This window comes from Falco biarmicus, chromosome 9, assembly GCF_023638135.1.
Source record: "Falco biarmicus isolate bFalBia1 chromosome 9, bFalBia1.pri, whole genome shotgun sequence".
Classification (NCBI taxonomy): Eukaryota; Metazoa; Chordata; class Aves; order Falconiformes; family Falconidae; genus Falco; species Falco biarmicus.
In genome coordinates, this window is record NC_079296.1 from 36,165,938 (window position 1) to 36,186,475 (window position 20,538).

The 20,538-nt window shown below is 50.3% G+C and overlaps 1 protein-coding gene and 2 long non-coding RNA genes across 6 annotated transcripts in view; 1 reads left to right on the plus strand and 2 right to left on the minus strand.

Annotated features, from left to right (window-relative positions):
- Positions 1-12,195, minus strand: part of LOC130154718 (uncharacterized) — a 42,307-nt gene extending 30,112 nt beyond the window's left edge. For 2 of the 3 annotated variants that reach the window (XR_008823837.1, XR_008823835.1), the window contains exons 1-2: positions 7,784-12,195; positions 4,186-4,335 (exon numbers count right to left, since the gene is read on the minus strand). This is a non-coding gene — a long non-coding RNA (uncharacterized LOC130154718). The remainder of the gene's footprint in view (positions 1-4,185; positions 4,336-7,783) is intronic. The other variant, XR_008823836.1, reaches the window with a different exon arrangement.
- PLA2G12B (phospholipase A2 group XIIB) lies at positions 5,643-18,149 on the plus strand. Of its 2 annotated transcripts, none has more exons than XM_056351058.1 (4): positions 5,643-6,005; positions 12,202-12,278; positions 13,891-14,056; positions 16,654-18,149. In XM_056351058.1, the coding sequence occupies exons 1-4, from the start codon at positions 5,771-5,773 to the stop codon at positions 16,770-16,772; spliced, it is 597 nt and encodes a 198-aa protein (XP_056207033.1). In that variant the 5' UTR covers positions 5,643-5,770; the 3' UTR covers positions 16,773-18,149. The 2 variants fall into 2 exon arrangements, with proteins under 2 accessions (XP_056207033.1, XP_056207032.1); XM_056351057.1 differs by having other exon boundaries at positions 5,645-6,005; positions 12,202-12,290.
- Positions 14,063-16,737, minus strand: LOC130154719 (uncharacterized). Its single transcript, XR_008823838.1, has 3 exons — positions 16,628-16,737; positions 15,678-15,827; positions 14,063-14,267 (listed from the first exon to the last, which is right to left on the minus strand). It is a non-coding gene; the product is annotated as an uncharacterized LOC130154719 (long non-coding RNA).
- Positions 18,150-20,538: the final 2,389 nt, after the last annotated feature.

The window sequence follows — 20,538 nt, forward strand, 5'->3', positions numbered from 1 at the left end:
GATGCTCATACCAAGTTACTACTAAACGCTTTCTCAGACCCAAACTTTGTCTGTCAGTTGGAAACACAGCACTAATGGGCTGCAAAAGGCGGGGGTGGGGGGCAGATAACAGGGCTGAAAGCATGTTGTGGGCAAAAATTTACGAAAAGGAACTGAACTGCTCTTAGGGAGGAGTATGGATCAGCCCCGCTGTCTCCGTAAGGCACTGATTTGTGGCAGTAGCTGGTGTGGGATTTGATAGTGACATGGGAACTGCGTGAGCTTCTGGCCTGAAACTCAAAATAAGCACAGGAAAGGGTCAGCCGCAGAGGGACCCTTTTCCAGGGGTCACAAATACTTCCGTTGCCTGAAGCCAAGGGGTCAACCAACCCGTTGTTCTGAATAATTGTAGGGAGGGGAAGACAACCAGACTGTCCTACAATACAGACACCAACAGCACCACCAGAAGCAGAGAGCATTTACATGGAGGAAGGTCAGGTTGATGTCTTCCATAATCAAGACTTGTGCAGATGATATGCTACAGCTGTTCCTGTGCCTCACTCTCTCAAAACACCAGCGCTCATACTTCATTTGGTCATTGGGAACTTGCACAAAGGCATAGCAAGGACTGGTTAGAAGCCTTGATCCTTTTGCCTGTGGAATGGAGACCACTTGCCGGTGATCAAGCACTTGGCTTGCAGTCGGGGAACTGCCCTCCCTTCCCCACAGAGCCCACAGACACAGCTGATGTGCTCACAAATTTAGCAGCCACGGGATAGGAAACAAGTAAAGCATACCCACAATTTTTTATTTTGGACACATTGATTCCGTCCCCAGTTCCTCCATGCATGCTGCGAAACGGCTGCCGTGTCCCTCTCAGTAAGGTGGGCCAACGCCAGGAGAGCATGAGCAGCCGGGCGGTTCTGTGCTCAGAGAACAGGGCCCACCCCCAGCCCCCAGAGCTTGTTGGGGTGTTTGGGGGCTGCTCTCCAGCTGCTCGGCCTGGGGACGATGCTCCCTTGCCCCAGGCCAGCAATGGCTGAAGCAGGGCTGCCCCTTTGCAAGCGGGCATGAGGCTCTGCTGCCAGCCTGGCCCCCCAGCTGCTGTTGCCAAGCCAGCAGCGCAGGGGCTCAGCGGGGCCTCGGGCAGGAGAGGTCACAGCCTTCCCTTCTGCCACCAGAGAGGGGCTGCCCTGCACGGGACCAGCGGCCCTTTGCCCCCTCCCACGGAGGGAGGCAGGATTGTGGCTCAGCACTGTGCTACCCCTGAGCAGTGCTCATGCACTGGGGCTTCCCACCATCCCACGCGGGCTCTTCCAGCACAGCTGCACCTAGACCGCAGCGGGGGGACCGTGGCCGTGGGAGGAACCCCGCCTGGGGGAGCGATGCAGCAGCTGCAGCTAAAGAAGGCAGGGTAGGGTCGGGGACAGGGACAAAGGCCCAGGAGTCACCACCCGGCAGGATGAGAGGAAGAGAAAGGAAAGGGTGTGACGTGATGGGCACCTACAGATGGGGGAAGGCAGCCCAAGGCTGAAGCAAACTGCCCAGGGACTCCTGGAGAGCATGGACCAGACCACGAGCTTGAGCGCAGCCCTCCTGAGAGGGTCTTTAACCACCCACCCACCCACCCTCCTCCAGCTGTGCACTCTGACCTGACTCTGAGGGACGTGGGCGTTTCATCATGAAGCTACACTTCTCATTCTGATAATCAGTGACTCATCTGGCTCCCAAACCAGGCTTCGAACCCACCACAGATTACCCACTAAACTTAACCACAACTTAGAAAAAACAAAAAAACTTAAGCCTGTTCTCCCTGCTTCAGCTGTGCTTAAACATCGACCAGCAACTCATTGAGCCAGCCAAAACTGATAGAAAAAGAGCTCAGCCCCTCAGTCCTCTGCGCTCCCGCACATCCCCAGCGGGACACCAAGGGAAGGATCCTGGCAAAGCGCATCACCACGCGCCTCTACGGCAGTGTGCTCTGGAAAAGAAATACACAAAAGGAGCTGGACCAGCCCCTGCGCTGCCCTCCCAGGAGCCGAGCCCAGGACCCAGGGCTCAGCACTTGCTTTGGCACGGGTGAAACCCAGAGCCAAGAGGGTTTTCAGCTCCATTCGGGACAGGGGTCACTACCATGAGCATGGGGGGGACCAAGGCAAACACATCCAGCTGCGCTGCAGCAGGATGGGTGTCTGCCCGGGGCAGTCAGCTCTACCTCCTGTTGGACAGGAGCGTGCTGCCAACAGTCTGATAGTGTCATTAGGAGTGGGTGACTCATCACAGCCCCAGGGCTGCTCTATATTTAAGCATTACAGAGTCAGAAATGAATGCATGGAGTCAGGAGCTGCTTATCCTCAGGTCAAGACAAGGTTCAGAAATTAGTTGTCAGAGTTCACCATTGTGACAAACAGCATCTGTCTCTCTCAAATCTTTCGAGAAAGAAAAATCGGCATAGGGAGGGGGTGTTTGCAACCACAGTGGGTCAAAGCGAAGTCAGACAACCTACAAGTACCTGCTGGGCACATCCACTTCAGGAAGCCCTTCCTCGCTTCTGCGGCTGTCGAGCCCGAACAGCAGTTCCCCAAGGAACTGTGTGTGCAGGGAGGTGTTGGCTGGTTTTACTCAATCCTACATTTTTCCTGGTCTTCAGATCTTGAAGCTTGGGTGCAGCTGAGCTATTGGCAGCCGGACTGAAAACGTCTCAGGAGACTAGTGTGGGGAGGGGTGGAAGGGAGCAGAAGGAGGGAAGGAGAGTGGCCCATCCTCAGGGCAGGGTAAAGGGGCTGCCATATTTTGGGAAAGCAGATAGCTGCTTTTTTTATTCACAAACTTTTGCTTTGGGACAAAAAGCAGGAAAGTTTCTGACTCTTCCCCAGACTCCGCACTTTGCCAGCTGCTCCCCCCCACACCCCGTCCAGCTTTCCTAACTAATTCCAATTGATTTTGCAAACAGCACAGGCTCCACGCTCTGGCCACAGCCACGCACCCCCCCACCCCGCGGCAGGCTGCATACCCTGTGTGATGCAGCATGGGCAGCTCATGCAACAGTCACTTGTTTCGCATCCTCTGCAGCCCTGTCGGCATTTTTGCCCCTCTCTGTTCAGTTCAGCAGCACATAGATCTGCCACCAGGGACCAAGGGATGACGAAGAAAGCTGTGTTCTGGAATTGCCTCCAGAGCAACCCTAAAAGGCTCCACATAAAAGCACAGCACCGAGCTCAGCCACAGCAGGGGCTCTACACAATGTTTCCAAGCTATTTCTAAATAGCTATTTTGCTCTTTTTTACATTAACTTCTGCCAGGCTCTTTCTAAGGGCAGACAGCACTAGGACTGCAAACCGGCGTGTCACACAGGGCAGTGATCCAGCCGACAGGGACATGAGCGGCTCCACTTGGTGCAAGACACAGCATGGGACTGTTGAACCCAGTTTTCCCTTCACTGGGGCTCCCTGACAACAAATTCCAGGCACAGCAGCCCATTTCTACCCGTGACTGATAGACCAGTCCCCAGCATGGTCTGGACAGCAGGACAGGCCCAAGCTTTCCAGTCCTGGCCTGCAACGTGTCCCCGCAGGGGAGTCCTCACCTCACGAGTGTCCCCACTGCTTTGTGTCAGTGATGACACACTGCTCAAGAACGGCTCACTAGAGGCAGGGATTTGCTGGTTCCCAGGCTCCAAGAAACAAACCACCTAGTAGCAACCTGGCACCTCTAACAACCCAAAACCTCACTCTCATTTCTCATCAGGCATTACAGTGCTCCCCCTCCTTGTCTGCAGCTTGGACATGGCCAACCTCCCTTCCTGATGCTCTCTGCCTCTCAGATTCATTTCCCAACAGACAAAGCTGGTTTGAGGTTCCCTTGGGACCTCCTGCATACCTTATATGTCCCCTCACCCAGTAACTCAGCCAAGCTTCCTCCCACGGGCTGGGACAGCGGTGCACAGCTCTGGCTACATAACAGTGTTCAGGGGGGAGGCACCACACAGTTATCAGCTGTGGCTGTACAACTGAATCGCCTCCAGCTGCTGACTTGAGGAACCCTCACAGTCACCTCCAAGGGGCACTGAGCATGAGCACAGTCAGTGGTGGGTACCAGCACAGATGCAACAAGATGGCAGCAGCCGGCTCCACGCTCCACACCATTTCACCAGAAAGGGACTAACCAGCTTGTTTGTTCCTCTTCCTCACCTCTTTTCTGACTTACCTGTCTGAAAAACCAAGACTTCACTGTGGTCCTTCCTCCTTATCCCCGTGTCTGAGGCACTTAATGCACAGCTGTATACAGAAAGGTGCTGGCAGACAGGCGCTGAATCTCTGGCACTTCAGAAGTAATAATGCAGTGGGGCTGAGTCTCCTGCAAAACAATAGAATGTCAGAATGTGCACTTATGTTTGCCATGTATTTGAAAGACCCACTGCCCAGCTCTCCCTTGCCCTCTGGAAGGTCTCCACTTGACAGCCTGGCCACTCAAACAGAAGTAACTGCTGAAGCTGGCTGTTAGAGTCCACAGAGATCAGCCAACCAGCTGCAGAGTGGCTCTTTCTGAGAGGCAGTGCTGTGCTGGGACATATCCGAAAAGCTTTCCACAAGCAGCTGGAGCCTTCTCATGCCGTTTCCCTTCCCTGTTCTTCAGTGGTTTGCGTTGTCTTTTGCTGTTGGTGTTCACTTGGTGGTTTTCTTTTAGTGACTAACTCCTTTGAAATCTCCACCAGCTCTGCAGGCCCCCAAGTCCTGGAGAGCCAGTCCCACCCCAGAGCCAGGACCTGCAGCTCCCCCACAAAGCTGTTACCTGATGGGTTTCAGCGCCAGCCCCTCCTCACTCTGGGCCACTTATGCTACATGTTTCATTCAGCAATGCCGGCATTACACAAAAGCTGTGACAACCAGCCACCTAACATCAGCCTTCAGGAGTGCCATCAAAGGCAAATACTCACCTACGTTATTGATCCTATAACTGGAGGGAGCATGCCAAGGGATTGCACTGAATACAGTCTTTCTAAACCCAAACTACTCCTAGCTGCTGGATCAGCCCCTGTGAGGCCCCATCAGCACCCTCTAGCCATAGGAGGGCAGGACACGGCGCAGGGCAGGACACGAGTGCTCTGCCACGCTTTTCTGTCCTGGCTGTGTTCCTGCAACGCAGCCTGTTCTGGGCGTGCAGGCACGGAAAGCCCCTTCACACACCAAGTGTGTCAGCCCTGCAGTCCAGCAGGTTTTGCTAGAAGCACTCCCCCACTGCAGCTAGGCTGGCTAGATGTCTTGTCCCACCCCATTAAGTGCCCAGGAAAACGGCAAGGGGTACTCCCCAGTCTGCTGCTGCTCTATTACCCCCACGGCCGGAGCAGCAGAAATTTTGGGCAGAGATACTCCTCATCTCCCGACGGGTTGGGGAGAGAACAGGGCAGCCCATGCAGTGCCTCGGTGGGGCAGGCGGAGGGTGTCCTGTGTGCCACACAACATGAGCAGACAGACCCTGCTCAGCACCCCGGCGAGCAGTCTCTTTTGGGGAAGCTGAAGCCCTGGTGCCGCAGAGGCTGAGCCTGTTCCAACGGGATTATGCAAACTCACATACCGGTGTCTCTCCGCAAGATGAACTTGGTCTAAATCTCCGCGGTGCACTTTGCACTCTGATTGTGGTGACCTCATGCCAGCTCCCTCGGCAGTGTTTAAAGTCCAGGGGAGAGGGGTGCATACCTGCCTCCTACGCACAACAGCTCATTCCCACTCCTCCCTGCCTACACATCTGCCTGCCTGGACGAGGGCTCTGGGGCCTGGATCCGGACCGGAGCATGCGGCTGCTTTTTGAGGCAGTGGTTCTGTGCCTGACCCTGGGCTTAGGACTATGTAGTGAGGAAACAACACAGGAGAACACCGTCCACCAAGCTTCCCAAGCAGAGTCAACCTATTCAGAGTGGGGCATCGGAGCCATCCGGGACAGCTTCGAAACAGTTAACAGCTACTTTGACTCCTTCTTGGAACTGCTTGGGGGAAAAAACGGTGTTTGCCAGTACAGATGTCGATACGGTAAGCAAAGCTCACTCCTGCTGGCTTCTCTTTCCTTGCCCTTTCCCCTCTTTCACTCTCATAGAGAAACTCACAGCACTCCCCTGAGACCACAGCCAGCTCCTATCCATGACGTGACCCCTACTGTGCTCAGCACAGAAAAGTCACTGCAGAGTCACAACTTCCCTGCTAGTGCCAGCGCGGGGACGCGGAACTCTCATCTTTCCCTCTCACCAAGAACAGCCCGATCTTGAAGCTGCTGTGCTGTGTGCGGGGGGACAAGCGGAGAGGACACAGGTTTTACAGGCAGGGCATATGGGTAACCAGGCTGCCCAGCTGCCTGGACCCCAGGAGAGAAGGACCAGGGTGAGGAGGCCCCAGAAGGGAGGACGAGCAGCCATGCAGACCGGACTCAGAGGGGGTTGCTAGTATTGCCAGCGGCCCTGATCTCAGCAACCTTCGGAGTATCATTGTTCAGCAGCTGCGAGTTGGCTAATAACGTGGGCTGGAGGAGAGGAGATAACAGGAAGGTAAACGAGACCTGCTGTAACCATGGAGGAACCTTTAGTACTCAAGGCGGTCTGAGGCAGCTACCGCTCGCCTTGGACTTTAGAGCGATTTACCAAAAAGAAGAGTTTGGTTTGTCCTGGGGGCAGGATGAAGGGGGTGACATCTCAGGGAGAGCAGGGCAGGAGGAGCCAAGGCAGGTGCAGAGGTGCAGCAGGGCAGGCCCCTATGGTGCAGGTCTGTGGGGCACTGGCAGGCGGAGGCACAGGCAGCACCAGCCATCGGCAGGGTACCGGCTGAAACAACCTGCTTGGGAACAGCAAGGTTTCCTACAGACTCTGTCTTCTCCCCAGCCTCCTACAACTGTCTGCACAGCAACGACTGTTCTCTGCCACCTTGGCCTGCCCATCAGCCCTTTCCACCCCAGCTTCATCCCAGTGACCCCCCGGGCAAGATACTTGTGAGCACAGAGGCAATGTCAGCGCCTCCCCTTCCCTGAGCACTGGTTTTCACAGACACAGACTCCATGCTTTGGAGAAATCCCACCAATTCAAGTTTCAGTCTGCTGCATCCCATTTCTTCCAGAACACCAGCTGCACGCCGTGCCTCTCCAGCCTGCACCGGGTTGTCTGCAATGCTCCCGACAGATGCAGCCAGAGGGAAGTACCTCCTGCCCCTCCCAGGCCAGCAGTGAGGGTGCTGGGAGACACAGATGCTGCAGGGCCGGGACCAGAGTTCCCTGTCAGGGCGAGAGGGCAGATGGGCCACCCTTAGCCAAAGTGTGGCCACAAGGGGAGTTTAAAATCAGCCTTAAGGTTGTTGGATTGCTTTTGTTTTGTTTTGTTTAACAATGTGTATGCATCTGTCCTTCTGCTCCTGCCAGCTCTGCTTCCCAGGCCCCATGGCTAACAGCAAACAGGGAGCAGTAATCCAGGCACCTCAGCCCCACAGACCTGCAGGGCACCAGGCGCCCCAGCCCATCACCTCAGCCCCAGTGGCCACTGTCCCTCAGCCTGGGGCCCTGTGGCACTCCCGGGCTAGAGCTGCCTCTCTGCAGCAGCTCAGGAGGGCATGGCTGCTCTGGGGGGCCCTGTGGTGGCAGCCCCACAACATGTGTGACAACCTCTCTTGAGGTCCACACATGCTTCAAATTCAGAGCAGAAAGAGGCTTGCCCTTCTTCATGTAATGATTGAAAACCCTGGTAGTGCACATAACGTGGCTGGGGCTGCAGTGGGCCTGAGACGAGATTTGGGAAAGCTCTGAGCTAGTTTCAAGGAATCTCAGGACTCACCAAGTCTTGGAGAAGTCATCGCTCTTGGGCATATCCTGAGGCTAGGGCTCTCCCTGCCCCTGTCCCTGCACTCTGGGCAGGGGGAAGAGCACCTCCACAGAATGGTGCAAATGTCTGCCTGCTCCCTGAGAGCATCCTGCACCTTACTGGAGAAAGGTTTTACCTAGGAAGGAAAACAAACAAGCACATCGCTAGCCCTGTTCTTGTCCTCTGCTGAACAACTCATTAATCACTGGCTAAAGGAGGAAACTCTTGAAACACTGCCTGTGCACCTCCAAGGGTCTTTGTGGAGCCTTCCAGGACCATTTGACTGTGCTCGTCTCTAGCACAGACATTGTAAACTGCAAATGGAGGGGATGCAGGGACAATCCCAAACAAGTGAGACCCAGGGAGGGGATGCAGGGATAATCCCAAACCAGCAAGACCCAGTCTGTCCCCAGAAAAATTAACACAAACCATCTTTACCATCTTCCTGCTGAATCAGGGCCTGATTGCTTTTTCCCCAGGCACACAGCAAAAACTATGCCTTCTACTTCCTTTGATTTCAGCCAAGAGACACCAATAATAGCGTATTTTGCCATGATAAAGGTCAGGACTCACCTGTGATTGCCACATCCATCTTCAGCTGAGCACGTAGCACTTGGCTGTTCAGGCTGTAAGACTCACCTCTTGATTTTTCAGCAGCTAGTGAGGTCTGCAAACAGCTTGATGGATTACTCTCTTAAATCAGGACATTAGGGTTATGCTAGTGTTTGCCGGCAAATATCTCCTCCTCCTTACAAAACCTCTCTGGGCGTCTCAGAGGGGGAAACAGCCTGAACTGCGAGTAAATCCCTTGATGGCTTCCTTCAGCTGTCTGGCCAGGGAGGACTTCAATGTTTAGCTCAACATTTGGTCCTGAGGGGCTTAAGATGAGAAGGCACATCCAGGCTGCAGGAAAAGAAGCTTCAAACTCAGCTCTCCAGCACAGCACTAAAAGGCTGTGATAAGTATGGGCAACTTCTGCTCACAGCCTGCTTGCCTGGGGCAGAGAAGTAACAGTGGATCACTCAAAACAGCAAGGAGTCCCAAGACCATCTATTCACCCAGAAATACGTTCACTTCCCTCTGTCGGTGTACCAGTACTGCAGTGTCTGAGACCTCCTGCATTGCCAGCAGCTGCTCTAGCCAGCTGGCTGTTTTCCAGTCTCTTGGCATAGCTACAACAGTCTGGAGATATTACAATGCACCAGGGAAACTCGCTTCCCATTAGAAACTCAGTTTCAGTTCTCCTCTAAGGCTGTCCCAACAAGGCAGTGCCCTGAAATAGATCTTTTTCCAAAGAACCAGCTTCCTCAGTAATGCTGTGCTTTTACACATCAGCATGGCTCTTCAGCATGCTGCTGGGCAGGCCCTGCTGTGCTTGCAGCTGCCTTCTGCAGCTCTCCCCAGCAATGCCCTGCAGCAGGCAGACAGACCACAACAGGTCCCTGGTGAAACACAGCTAGCAAAACAGCCAGTGTGACCCACCAAGTTTCTTCCCCTGTCACAGACATGCCTTTAGGATGGGCAAGCAGTAACTGATAACAAGAGCACTGAGCTGATGCTCACATAGAGTCAGAAACACCTATTATTTCTGCTTTGCTTTTGTTTAGCTGTTAGCTAGAAAACAAGATGTGGGAGAGGGGTTAACTGTGCCTTCTTGGACTTTATTTAGCTGAGAAAGAGTGCTCAAAGAGGCACTCCACAAATGATTAAGCTTTGTTTTTCAGAGAGGAGTGGGGCAAGGTTTCCTACAATGGCTCATCTTGAAGGCAGTTCAATGTTTTGTTGATCATGATTCTCATGTGAGATATTTTTTTTCTCAGGACAACTTTCTAAGACATTATAATATCTGTAACTTCAGATTAATGGAAGGTTATCTCCAGAAACACAGTTATCTCCATGCCTCCAAACAGCCCACTCCTACTCTGACTTGCCACCTTATCCCATTAATCGACAATGTACTGCTGGAACATAACTTACCGTCAGTATCACAAGCAAGTAATTAAAATTTGAACCCATCCTGCAAAACCCACCTTGGATTTTGAATTTTCCTCTGGCTGCTACCTCAGTTCAAGAACATTTGAATTTCGAGTCCCAATTCTCATCCCTTTCCAAAAGAGCAGCTAGGCACTGACACCTGGATGCAGCTCTCCTCTCCTTATATTGCTGGGAGCCTTGGGTTATAGATTCAGCCCATATAAAGACACACTTCCTTCTCTCTATAGTGTAACCACCATGTAATTGCACATTACATTATGTAATGTGCAATGCATCATAAACTCAGAAGTTACTTTGCGTCAGCGTACCTCCAGAGCCTTGAGGTTTTGGTCTAAAGATAATCCTATAACAACCGTGTGCTGCAACCAACCAATTTGTGCTTTTTGACTACTGTTAACTCAGCTCTACCTGCTCAAGATAACAATGCTTTCTACACTAGAAAATTGCATCTGAAGCATGAAGCAGATCTGACCTGTTCAAAAAGGTTGCAACACACAGTAGTAACAGTTAGACTGAGAAATACCTTCTCACACAAATGGCAATGTCAACTAGAGAGCTTTATCTTGGCCTGCAGACAGCTAAATCCTCAGTGCATACTGCATTTCTGTAGGGTTGGAGAAAATTGGCTATTGCCGCCTCACAGCTGGACAGGATTCCAGTTTGTTGTTTATTTGTTGCAAATCTGTTGTTTAAACAAAACCGCTCTGGCAAATTTTAATTTAGAAGGTGCTGGGAACATTCCTGCGCGTAAGGCCTTTTGAGGCATTTGGCTGTGACGTCTTCTCAAGAACACCGCTGATTTATGGCTATATTAACCCCCGGTATTTTGGCATACTTTGACAGAAAAAAGGGAAAGCATCTTAAATGATTATTGGTGCTGACAAGAAGAAAACAGTGGAAACTGAGTTTAAAAGAACCCAACCCTGCCTGAAGAGCTAAATTAGATCTAATTTACATCTATATAAATTCTCTAGCAGTGCTCAGGGAAGCAGAAACTTAATGTTAGAGGTTGATCGACATACAGGAGGCACGGCTCGCACTTTTTTTGCTGGAGTATTCACACAGCTCACGAAGTTTTCCCAGAGCAGGGTTCAAATGTCTTATTTTAACATCTCACTCTGCAGTTGAGGTGTCCCCTTTATAAACCCGGCTGGGACCGAAACAGAACGAGCACTGAATACACATCAACGGACAGCACAGAGAAACCCAACTCCACGGGGGGAAGTCCCTGCAACTTCTCCAGGGGAGAATCCTCTCCCACCTTTAAACAAGCTCCTTGCACGGTGGGGTCAAGGCACACAAGCAGCCTGGTGACTTGTCCTCCCCCAAACGGGAGGTGTTAGGCTGGGTGGAGATGGAGGCTGAGGCAGGGATGACAGAAAAGAGGATGAGACAGGGCAGGGAATAAACTGATCTGCTCTCCGCATGGACAGTTCCCACCCCAGTCCTGGGAGTCCCCCCTTCGCACCCAGAGCGCTCGCCCAGCCATCCACAAAGCCCCAGCGCAGGCGAGCAGGCAGACAGGAGGGCTTGCACACCTTCATAGCAAAGTAAAACGTATTACCTTGCTGCTCAAGCTACTGTTAGCCAATTGTCTGCTGGAATCTTTCTATAGTGGGTAAATAATTATTCATGGCGGCAATTCTTACTACTCTACACATATTAAGAAACATATTAAGGAAGGGCGGAGATAAAGGAATAGAAACTATTTGAAAAATGCACTGCATCACCACATGCAGAAAACGGACCAAGAAGACCTCCTGCTCGGAGCAAGCTCAGACATGCAAGGTCTAGCACAATTTTCTGAGATCCCATAGCACACCAACCCTCTGAGAATGAACTGAGAATGGAAAGAAATCCCTTTGCTAAACTAGTAGTTTATCTAGTAGTTTCTTGAAGGAGTTAAAAAAACAGTTGGGTGATCCCAGCTGTACAGAGCTCTCAAGAAGCATGTGAAAAAGCTCCTAGGGGATTTGGGAAGTTTGAGGCACTAGCTCCAGCATGGAGGGCTGCTCGACTGCAAAACCCCATGCTGCAAAGAGGGACTTGCCCATTTGTAAGAGCTGGGGAGAGTCCCAGATCTAGGGACTGGCCTCAGACCAGCTTAAACATTTGAGAGGCATTGGGGACCCAGTCCACACACATCGCAGTGCTCCAGTAGCCATGCCAGAGGAGGTGCAAGCTAAGTCAGGCTGCAGAGCCTCGACAAGACTGAGCTGAGAACAGGGCCAGTGTCTCAGCCAGCTCTAGTACTCACCCTTTGCTCCTTGCATCTCTGCGAGGAGAACGAAGTGTTTGGGGATGCAGACCAAAGGGGAGCTGCCCGTCACTCCTTGCTTTTTGGTGCTACTCCTGGGAAGATTCGGCTGTCCTAACATTTTTCCTTTCTTTATCAGGGAAGGCTCCAATGCCGCGACCTCACTACAAACCCCAAGAACCCAACGGCTGTAGCTCCTATTTTCTGGGGCTCAAGGTACCCGAAAGTGTATGTACTGCCACACCCCCCATTTCCGAACGATGCAGTTCTCTAATCACAGCTACCAGCTAATAACATTGGGGAGGGAAAAGGCTTGCCTTGCTATGTAGCGCCCGTGTGATGGTTTCTCTTTGCAGCTGAAGCCAGAGCTCTGGAAAATGGAGGAAATGTCACTTATGTGGTGTTAGGGGACAAGCTATGTGCCTGGGACTGCCAAAAGACATGACTGCCTGCTGACGGCAGGCAAGGCGAACGTGTCAGTCTGAGCACTGCCTAACTTACTGCCTCCCTGACTGACAGTAAGATCCCAGCTGCTGGTGGCAGTAAAACAGGAATCACACAGACAAAAGTTACATTTACAAAGGACCGGCCTGTTGCTCTCATTGCCTCAGACGGTACAAATAGAGAAAGTTTCCTAAGTAGGTTAGCACTAGAACAAGAAAAGGGGGTACCTGGCTAAGCAGAGCGGCAGTGTGGAGAAATGTATTTTTATCAAGGCCCTGAACAATCCTACGCCCTTGCGATAGGACAGGGAAGACGTTCAACACTAGGCAGCTCAGTGACATAGCCTAACGTGCGAACGGCAATACTTGAATGCATGCTCCACATCTGGCCCCTTGTTCACTCCATGCTTTTTGCCTCTGCCAAGCACTGAAATAAACCCGTGGGCTTTAACATCAGACCCACTTGTTATTTTTAAAGGCAATTAATAAAATCATATAGCAATCACCAGGAAAAGCACTCCCAGGAGGCTCTCAGAGCAGGGATTACTATTTAGCTCATGCATTACTGCTGCCCATGAAGTCTGCGGCAATTAAGCTAATTCCTGCTGTGAAATACCCTCTCTTTACAGGCCATTTTTCATGTTATTCATGTTAAGATTAGTTCCTTAAAACTACGTTTCATTGCAAACCTTGTGGGCATTTCTGTGGTACCTCTTCCTTATGCCAGCAGTCATGAGCACTAAGCGCAATGAAGAAACAGTTCATCTCCTAAATATTACATGAGGAAGGCCAAAAAGAGGAGGAATTTGTAGCAAGCTAATGAGTCCTGTCTCTCCAGGACACAGGCCTTCTATCCCATCACCTCCATGGTTATTAGCTAAACTTGCTGTTTACCTCCAAGCAAGCAGAACTCCCCTGACCAAGCTGTCCTCGGCCTCACAAATGCATCTCTGAAAAACAAGGCATTAATAAAACTTAGAGCAGATTTATTAGGCCAAGAAGCAGGACTGGTCAGGTTGTGGGAAAAGGAGGAAAGAGAAAAGGGGCCTGAGCTACTGCTGGCAAGGACAGGAAGCTCTCCAATGAGCTCTGATAAATGAGATCTACCAAATACTTGCAGAGGGGCTGTTTCTACCAGAAGTTAATCCCCCACAACAGAGAGGAGAGAAAGGAATGTAGTCTGCCCTGCGTTGGACCTGCACTACTGTTGCCCCTTTCTTTAGATGGTGAGGGAGAGGCATGTGTTCCCTCCTGCTGCCACAGCTATCAGGAGTAGCTTCTGAAAAAGAAGCCAGCTGGGCTCTGCAACACCTCACCCATTTGCAGCTGTTGGAGTCTGAGGCCAGGACACAGCCAAGGGACACTTCTTTCCTCTCTCTCCCCAGCTAGATCTGGGCATCCCTGCCATGACCAAGTGCTGTAACCAGCTGGACATTTGTTACGACACCTGTGGGGCCAACAAATACCGCTGCGATGCCAAGTTCCGCTGGTGCCTCCACTCCATCTGCTCCGACCTCAAGCGCAGCCTCGGATTCGTCTCCAAGGTGGAAGGTAGGCTCCCCAGCTCACATGCCCTGTGGAGGGAGCAAGCAGTGGCAGGGAGGGGAGGGTGTGGGCAGGGAGCCCTTACCTTGCCAAAGGAAGAAAAATCTGCTGTAGGGAGCAGCACATCTGTCCTGCGCTTGTCATAGAGGGGTCAGGGAGGAGTGAGACCCCTGACATCTGCCCCCTCCACACACACTTCTGTCCCAAGACTAGAAACCTAAAAATATTTACATTTGGAAAACATTACAAAACACATGTGGAAAGAAAAGAAACAAACAACAAAAGAATCCTAGAAGTAATGCCTTCAACTGTTGGATGCCCCCCATTCAAAGGAGACCAAAAAGCCGTCCAGAGCCAGTAAGCCACACACTGAAACCTGTACGTGGCCAAGGGCCAACAAGCTGGGAGAGCCAAGGACAAGGGCTGTCTGCAATGTGGTTCACAGATAAGAGATGATGATGGCACCAGGGACACACCATAGAGTGGCTGGTGAAGGAGCCACTGCAAGGAGATCTGGATTGCTCAGAAGCCCCCATGCTAACCAAGTTCTCATGGTGTGTCTGCAGCTCAAGAGCCACCCTGGTTTGTCTGCAGCTCAAGAGCCACCCTGGTTTTGCCTAATTTTAAAAGCCTCAGTCTGCAAGTCTGAGAAGAGCTTTTTCGTAAAGGCTGCATTTGGTAACCTCTGTGAAGGTTACACGTGTGATAGCCCAAGCTTGCCTCTCGATCCTCTGTGCCAACATCAAGCACCTCTGCACCATGCGAGGAGGCAGAAACCAGAGGTCGCTACCAGATGTCAGGCACAGCAGGGAAGCCTCCCCCAGGCTCCTCCTGAGGCCATTTCAGTGTCCCTATCCTCTGTAAGGCAGGTATCCATCTCTTGCAGACGGGCTGTGTGGCAGTAATGTAGGACAGGCAGAGATAAGACCTTCCAACAGCAGGTGATCCTGAAGCAGTTAAAGATATTTACAGAAGCTCAGGTATGAAAACCTGGCAGAGCCCCTGAGAACAGCCCATTCCCAAAGCAGAATAAGCCTCATGGTGCTGCTGAGCTGCTTGCAGCTAGTGGCAGCCAGCCCCTCTGGGTTCATCCCCTCTGCCAATGCCCTGCTGTAAGGTATAGTTAAATGTGCATATTTTTTTTTCCAAAGGTGCAGCCTGATTAGGACACACTGCATGACACTGGTACTAGTACAGATGGCTTTCTACCTCATCATAGATAAATGTTTGGAAAGAGTGTCCAGGTCAGAGAAAACAAAGATGTGGACTGAAATCTAAGTGCTACAGGCCAAGTACAGCCAATCTTTCATGGTCACCCTTATCTACAGGTCCTCATGCAACCAACCTCCTCCTATCTCTTCAGATTTTCCCCTGCCATTTTTTCAGATCCCTCCTTTTTTCTTTCTGCCTGCAGCAGCGAAGCAAACAGATAGATCCTAGGGACTTAAGGTGGAGCAGAGCCCACAGCCCTTGGCTGAGCAAGCCACCTCTGCCTATCGTCAAGTAGGACTAGATTCCTACTAGACAGCAACTCTGCCCTAGTTGCTGCAGAAGGGACAGGTAGTTGCTAACATGAACAAACCTCTGGGCTATCCTCTCCTCCCCGTGCCTTGTGCTCTATACCTACCACTCCCTGTCCTCAGGACAGCTCTGAGCAGCTCCTGTCACACAGTCCTCCTCCTTCTCCACTGCCATCCCAACTCTTATCTGGGATTCTTTTCCACTGAGTCACCAGGGGTCCAGAGAAAGGCTGGGGAGGAGCAGCAGCACTCCCTTCCTGTGGGCAGAAAGATCCCAGCTGCAGCAGTGCCAGTTAACCAAAACCTTGGTTTTCCCACTGACTCACTACAGCTTCTTCAATGCCTGCCAGCCAAGCAGACCCCTGAAGCAGCAGGAGCAGAGCAAGGTGCTCGGAGAGACTGAGGCAGGAGGAGACAGTCCCAAAGGCAGGGCTTTCCCAAATCCCTTATGCATACAGCAATTATTGTTAGTGCCAGTGAGTAAACCCTAAAAGACCTAATATTAACCTATTTACTTACTAACAAGCAGTTTCAACCTTGTTTTTGCAGAAGAGGAGGGGCTAGCGGTCAGGCAGACTGTATTAACAGTTTTGCTGTTGCAACCACAGCAGAATTTTTCAAGCTGGCTGGCAGCTGGCATTGTAACTCCCAGAAAGCAGAAAAGGTTGGTTAGTAGTGGCTATAAGCAAAACTGAGGGGAGAGAGCACCAGGAAAGACAGTACACTGTGGAGGTCTTCTGGGAAATCTACCAAGCAGATCACAGTGCTATCTGCAGCGCCCCAAATGATCCATCAGCCAGAAAAGCCTGAGAGAGGCAAGAAAGGAAAGGGATTAGAGGGGAGAGAAGTTAATGCTAGATCGGTGTCATCCTAGGGAGAAATGAGCTCCCAGTTCAGCAAGAGGGAGGAGGGAACCTCTAGATTTATAAAAACCTAATACCCAGAGAGAAAAAGACAGCCTATGCTTCCAACTGCAAATACCACGTAACTCGGTGCACGGCTCAAGGGAGGTTGCTTCCACCCAGCCCTCAGATGTCCCGGAGTGCCTGTTACTTACCTGCCTGATCTTTTCCTTCTCCACAGCTTGTGAATCCGTCGCAGACACAGTGTTCAACGCTGTCTGGACCCTGGGCTGCCGGCCCTTCATGAACAGCCAAAGGAGCGCCTGCATTTGCAGCGAGGAAGAACGAGATGAATTGTGAGGAAGAGCAGATGCCCGGCCTCTGTGAGCCTGCTGCCAAGCGTCCCCTCTCTGATACCACTTCAGCACAGCGATTTCTATCAGCTCTCTGGCCTAGCACAGGATGGGGGGACCTGGGCCAGGCAATACACATCAACTACAGCTTCTGGGCAGAGGGCTGCAAACAAACGGGAGGACAGCCTGTGCACACAGCGCAGTGATACCCGCTGTCCACCACAGATGCAGTTCAACAGCCCTACCTACCCCTTTCCAAGTCCATCAGCCTGAACGATCCGATGCCAGTTTTCTCTACAGACTCGCACAGACTCATCAGGAGAGGCAAGCAGGATGCAGCTCTGGTTATAAACAAGGGGCTTTACCTGTTTGTTTGCCTTAGACACACCTGTATTAGCTCCCCCTGCCCCTTAACTCTCTAATTTGCAGTGCAAGGTATTAGGTTTCTGCAACCTCTGAAAAACTCAGTCCATGGACACACTATTTACATTTTTCCACCACTGTTGATAGACTGAAGAGGGGTAATTTGCTTTCAGTATGTTGCTCACACCCATCCCTGACATTTTCCATCCTATCATAACACACCCTGACAACCCTGCTTATTTAAATACTTGGTGGATCTTAAAACGATTTAAAACATTCAGGGATTTTGTAAGCATGAGAAAGACTTTAAGTGTTTGTGATACAGGCACAAATCATATTTGGGCAGAAGGGGACCAAAGCCCATCACGTCTGAGATATGAAATCATACCACTCTCCCACTGTCTCAGGAGAGGAAAGCTGCTTTCCTTTTGCAGTGTCATCCAGATCTATTTAATTATCTTCCTCCTGTATCATTTAACAAAGCTTTTCCCTTAAGATCCCTTTTTACACAAAATGGTTGGGTATCCGCCTCCCTTCTTTTGTGTGAGGGAAACAGGAGGCTCACAGTTGCCTTGGATGAGGTATTAAAAATCCTGAAGGCTTATCTGTCAGGCTTACATGCTACCTCTGTGGGGCAGAGACACCGCCAACTGATGAGTGATCAGCAGCCTCAGATGGCATTCTTTCTAAAACGTGGTTAATACTTCCATCTGCTAGCGTAAGCTTTTATTGCATGCAAAATTAGAATTCAAAGTGGTATATGGAATTTCATCTACATATAACATTTGCAGACAGCTTTCATCTGTGTTACTTGTTGAAAGGAAGTTGCTACTGGGTGTGCGTGCCATGCCACGTAAATACTTCAGCGTCTTCTGCAAACATTTATGGTTGTGTTCTTCCATCTGCCGTGGAAAAGTTAAGGCTACAGAAGGGTGATTTAACAAGAATGGGAAGAGCCTTAGTTACTTTTCTGTTAGTTTGTGTTTGAATGCATGGAGCTATAAATTATTTAAGCCCCATATTCCTGTTCTTGCCAGTCATCTTTTTGCTTTACAGTGAACAGCAATGAGACGTTCATCTGACCCCAAACAGACTGAAACAACAAGAGCCCACTGGTATTAAGACCAGGAAATAAGAAGTAACCGCATGAGGTGTACTGGGATGTTTTCCATTAAGGAGGATCTTAATTTACACTGATCAGATGCAATGACATCCTTTCCTAGCTGTGCTAATGCTACTGGAGAGTGAATGCTGCATTGCCAAGGTTCACTACAGTGTGTGTCTCAGAGCACGAGGCTGGACAGACAGTCTTGATTATCCATCTAAGAAACACTTACTTTTGGCAAGGGATGCAAAGGAAACGTTCCTCATTTCAGACACTTCCCAAACTTTGTATTTCATTGGTGAAATGGTGCCTGTTGCCAGTTTTAAACGTGAGTATACTCTTATGATGAAACGACAAAAAAAGAAAAAAAAAAAAAAAAAGATCTACGCTTTGTTGTCTACACTCAATAGCCAACTGGCTGGTAAGTGTCTGAAAGCATTTTATAGTTCAAGTGATATCAGATTAAGGCCAGGTCAAGCAAATGATGACAGACAATGATATACACTGGAAAAATAGAAGGGTTCTGAACAACGTCTCTCTATCCAGACACTGATGCGTCGGAAACATCATTAATACAAATAATTTCTTCATGCTTTCAGACCCCCATTCACCTCAAAACACTACAGACTGCTTCATGCAGGGCAGCAACTGAATAAGCGCATTTTTCACTATGAAGTTAAACTGTGGCAATCTGAAAAACCCGTAAGCAACTGTACAAGGAAACTTTTGAACCTCCAAGTGGTGGCAAAGACTCACGAAAACCACTAGATAATCCTGCACAGGAGAAAACCAGTGCATGAACTACGGTAAAACTTCTGCATCCAAACTAAAAATTCCTTCCCCTCCGTGCTGTTCCTGCTATCCAGCGGCGTAGAGCCACTGAAGCAGCTGATCACAGGCCTCTCCAGGTCAATGCCCAAACCTTGAATCATCTTCATTCCCACCCTGCTCTGAACAGGGAGACAGCATTGTGCTCACTTGATGGCTTCCTGTTGACTTTGTGTATTGGCAGGGTTATTTGAACTGATGTTCAACCCATTCAGCCAGTGTACCCTCTTCTACCAATGGTTCCCCAAACAGCAATCTCTGTGTTTCCACTGAGGACCTAAAAGCAGAGACTAGGACAGCAGGCAATAGGTGTTTACTCTTGGACACTTCACATCCTAAGAGAGATGAGGTGGCACCAGCCAGAACACCAGCTGCACACACTGGGCAGCACTGATGCAGCTCCAGCTTTGAACTATGGTTGGCAGCGCTGGGTGGACCTTTGGGAGCACTGGTCAGGTACGTTGTGTCCTTGCACACGCCTGGGCTGTGTGTTTTGCTTCCACTCTGTGGCATGGCAGATTAGATTAAACAGACGAGTCCCTTGGTGCTCAGATTTCAATCTTCTATTTCATGTCCAGGGTGTAATGCCATCAAAGATGACAGACGGAAGCAAAAGGTAAACTGGAGAGAGCTAAAAGACTTTGAAAAATGGTCTAGGAGCCATGCACTCCACGTCAGAGGAGGAATGGCCATAGGGCAGTGGCAGATGGTAGACCTACCACCCCACTTGCAAGGCAAACTAAACACCTTCCCAGACCGCTCCATTCACATGGCCACCCAGACCAGTGTTTCCTCCTCATTACTCTTCCAGATTACTCAACTAAGAAGCTGCAGAGTAGAAAAGCTGCTTCATATGAATTTATCAGGAAGAACCAAATAATGCGCACGCTAACTGAAATAAGCCAGGAAATTAACCTCTCCCTCCACCACTCCATCACATCACTTTCACACGAACAAGAAAACACCAGTTGCCCCTCCAGAAGGCATAAGCTAATTTCATTTCCCAGCTCTTGCTTTATCAAAACAAGTATATTTAGCAGGGGCTGCCTGAACAAAAAAAGTGGCAGCGGGAAATTGCCTGTGTGGTCCTAATGCACACGTGAATCAGCAGAACCAGGAGATGCACAGCAGTTAAAGGAGGCTTTTTCATTTCTTTTTCTTTCACATATTGTTAGATAAACACATGAAAAGCCTTTCCACTTACAGTTACTTATCATCATAGAAACATTTTCATTTATTCTAACACAGACACGTGCACACACATATTCCCAAACTGGAAAAGCAGCCATGAAGCTGTTGAGAAAAATCATCAAACTCCCAGCCCATCAAGCGCCCATTCCTCACTGGAATCTCACTCACCAAAATAAATAAATCTGTGAAATGGAATATTGCTGAGGTGATTTGTGACTCCCTTCTAAATGGTCCCTTCAAACAGACTCCCCATCCATTTGAGAGCCGCAACAAATTTTAGCCTTGG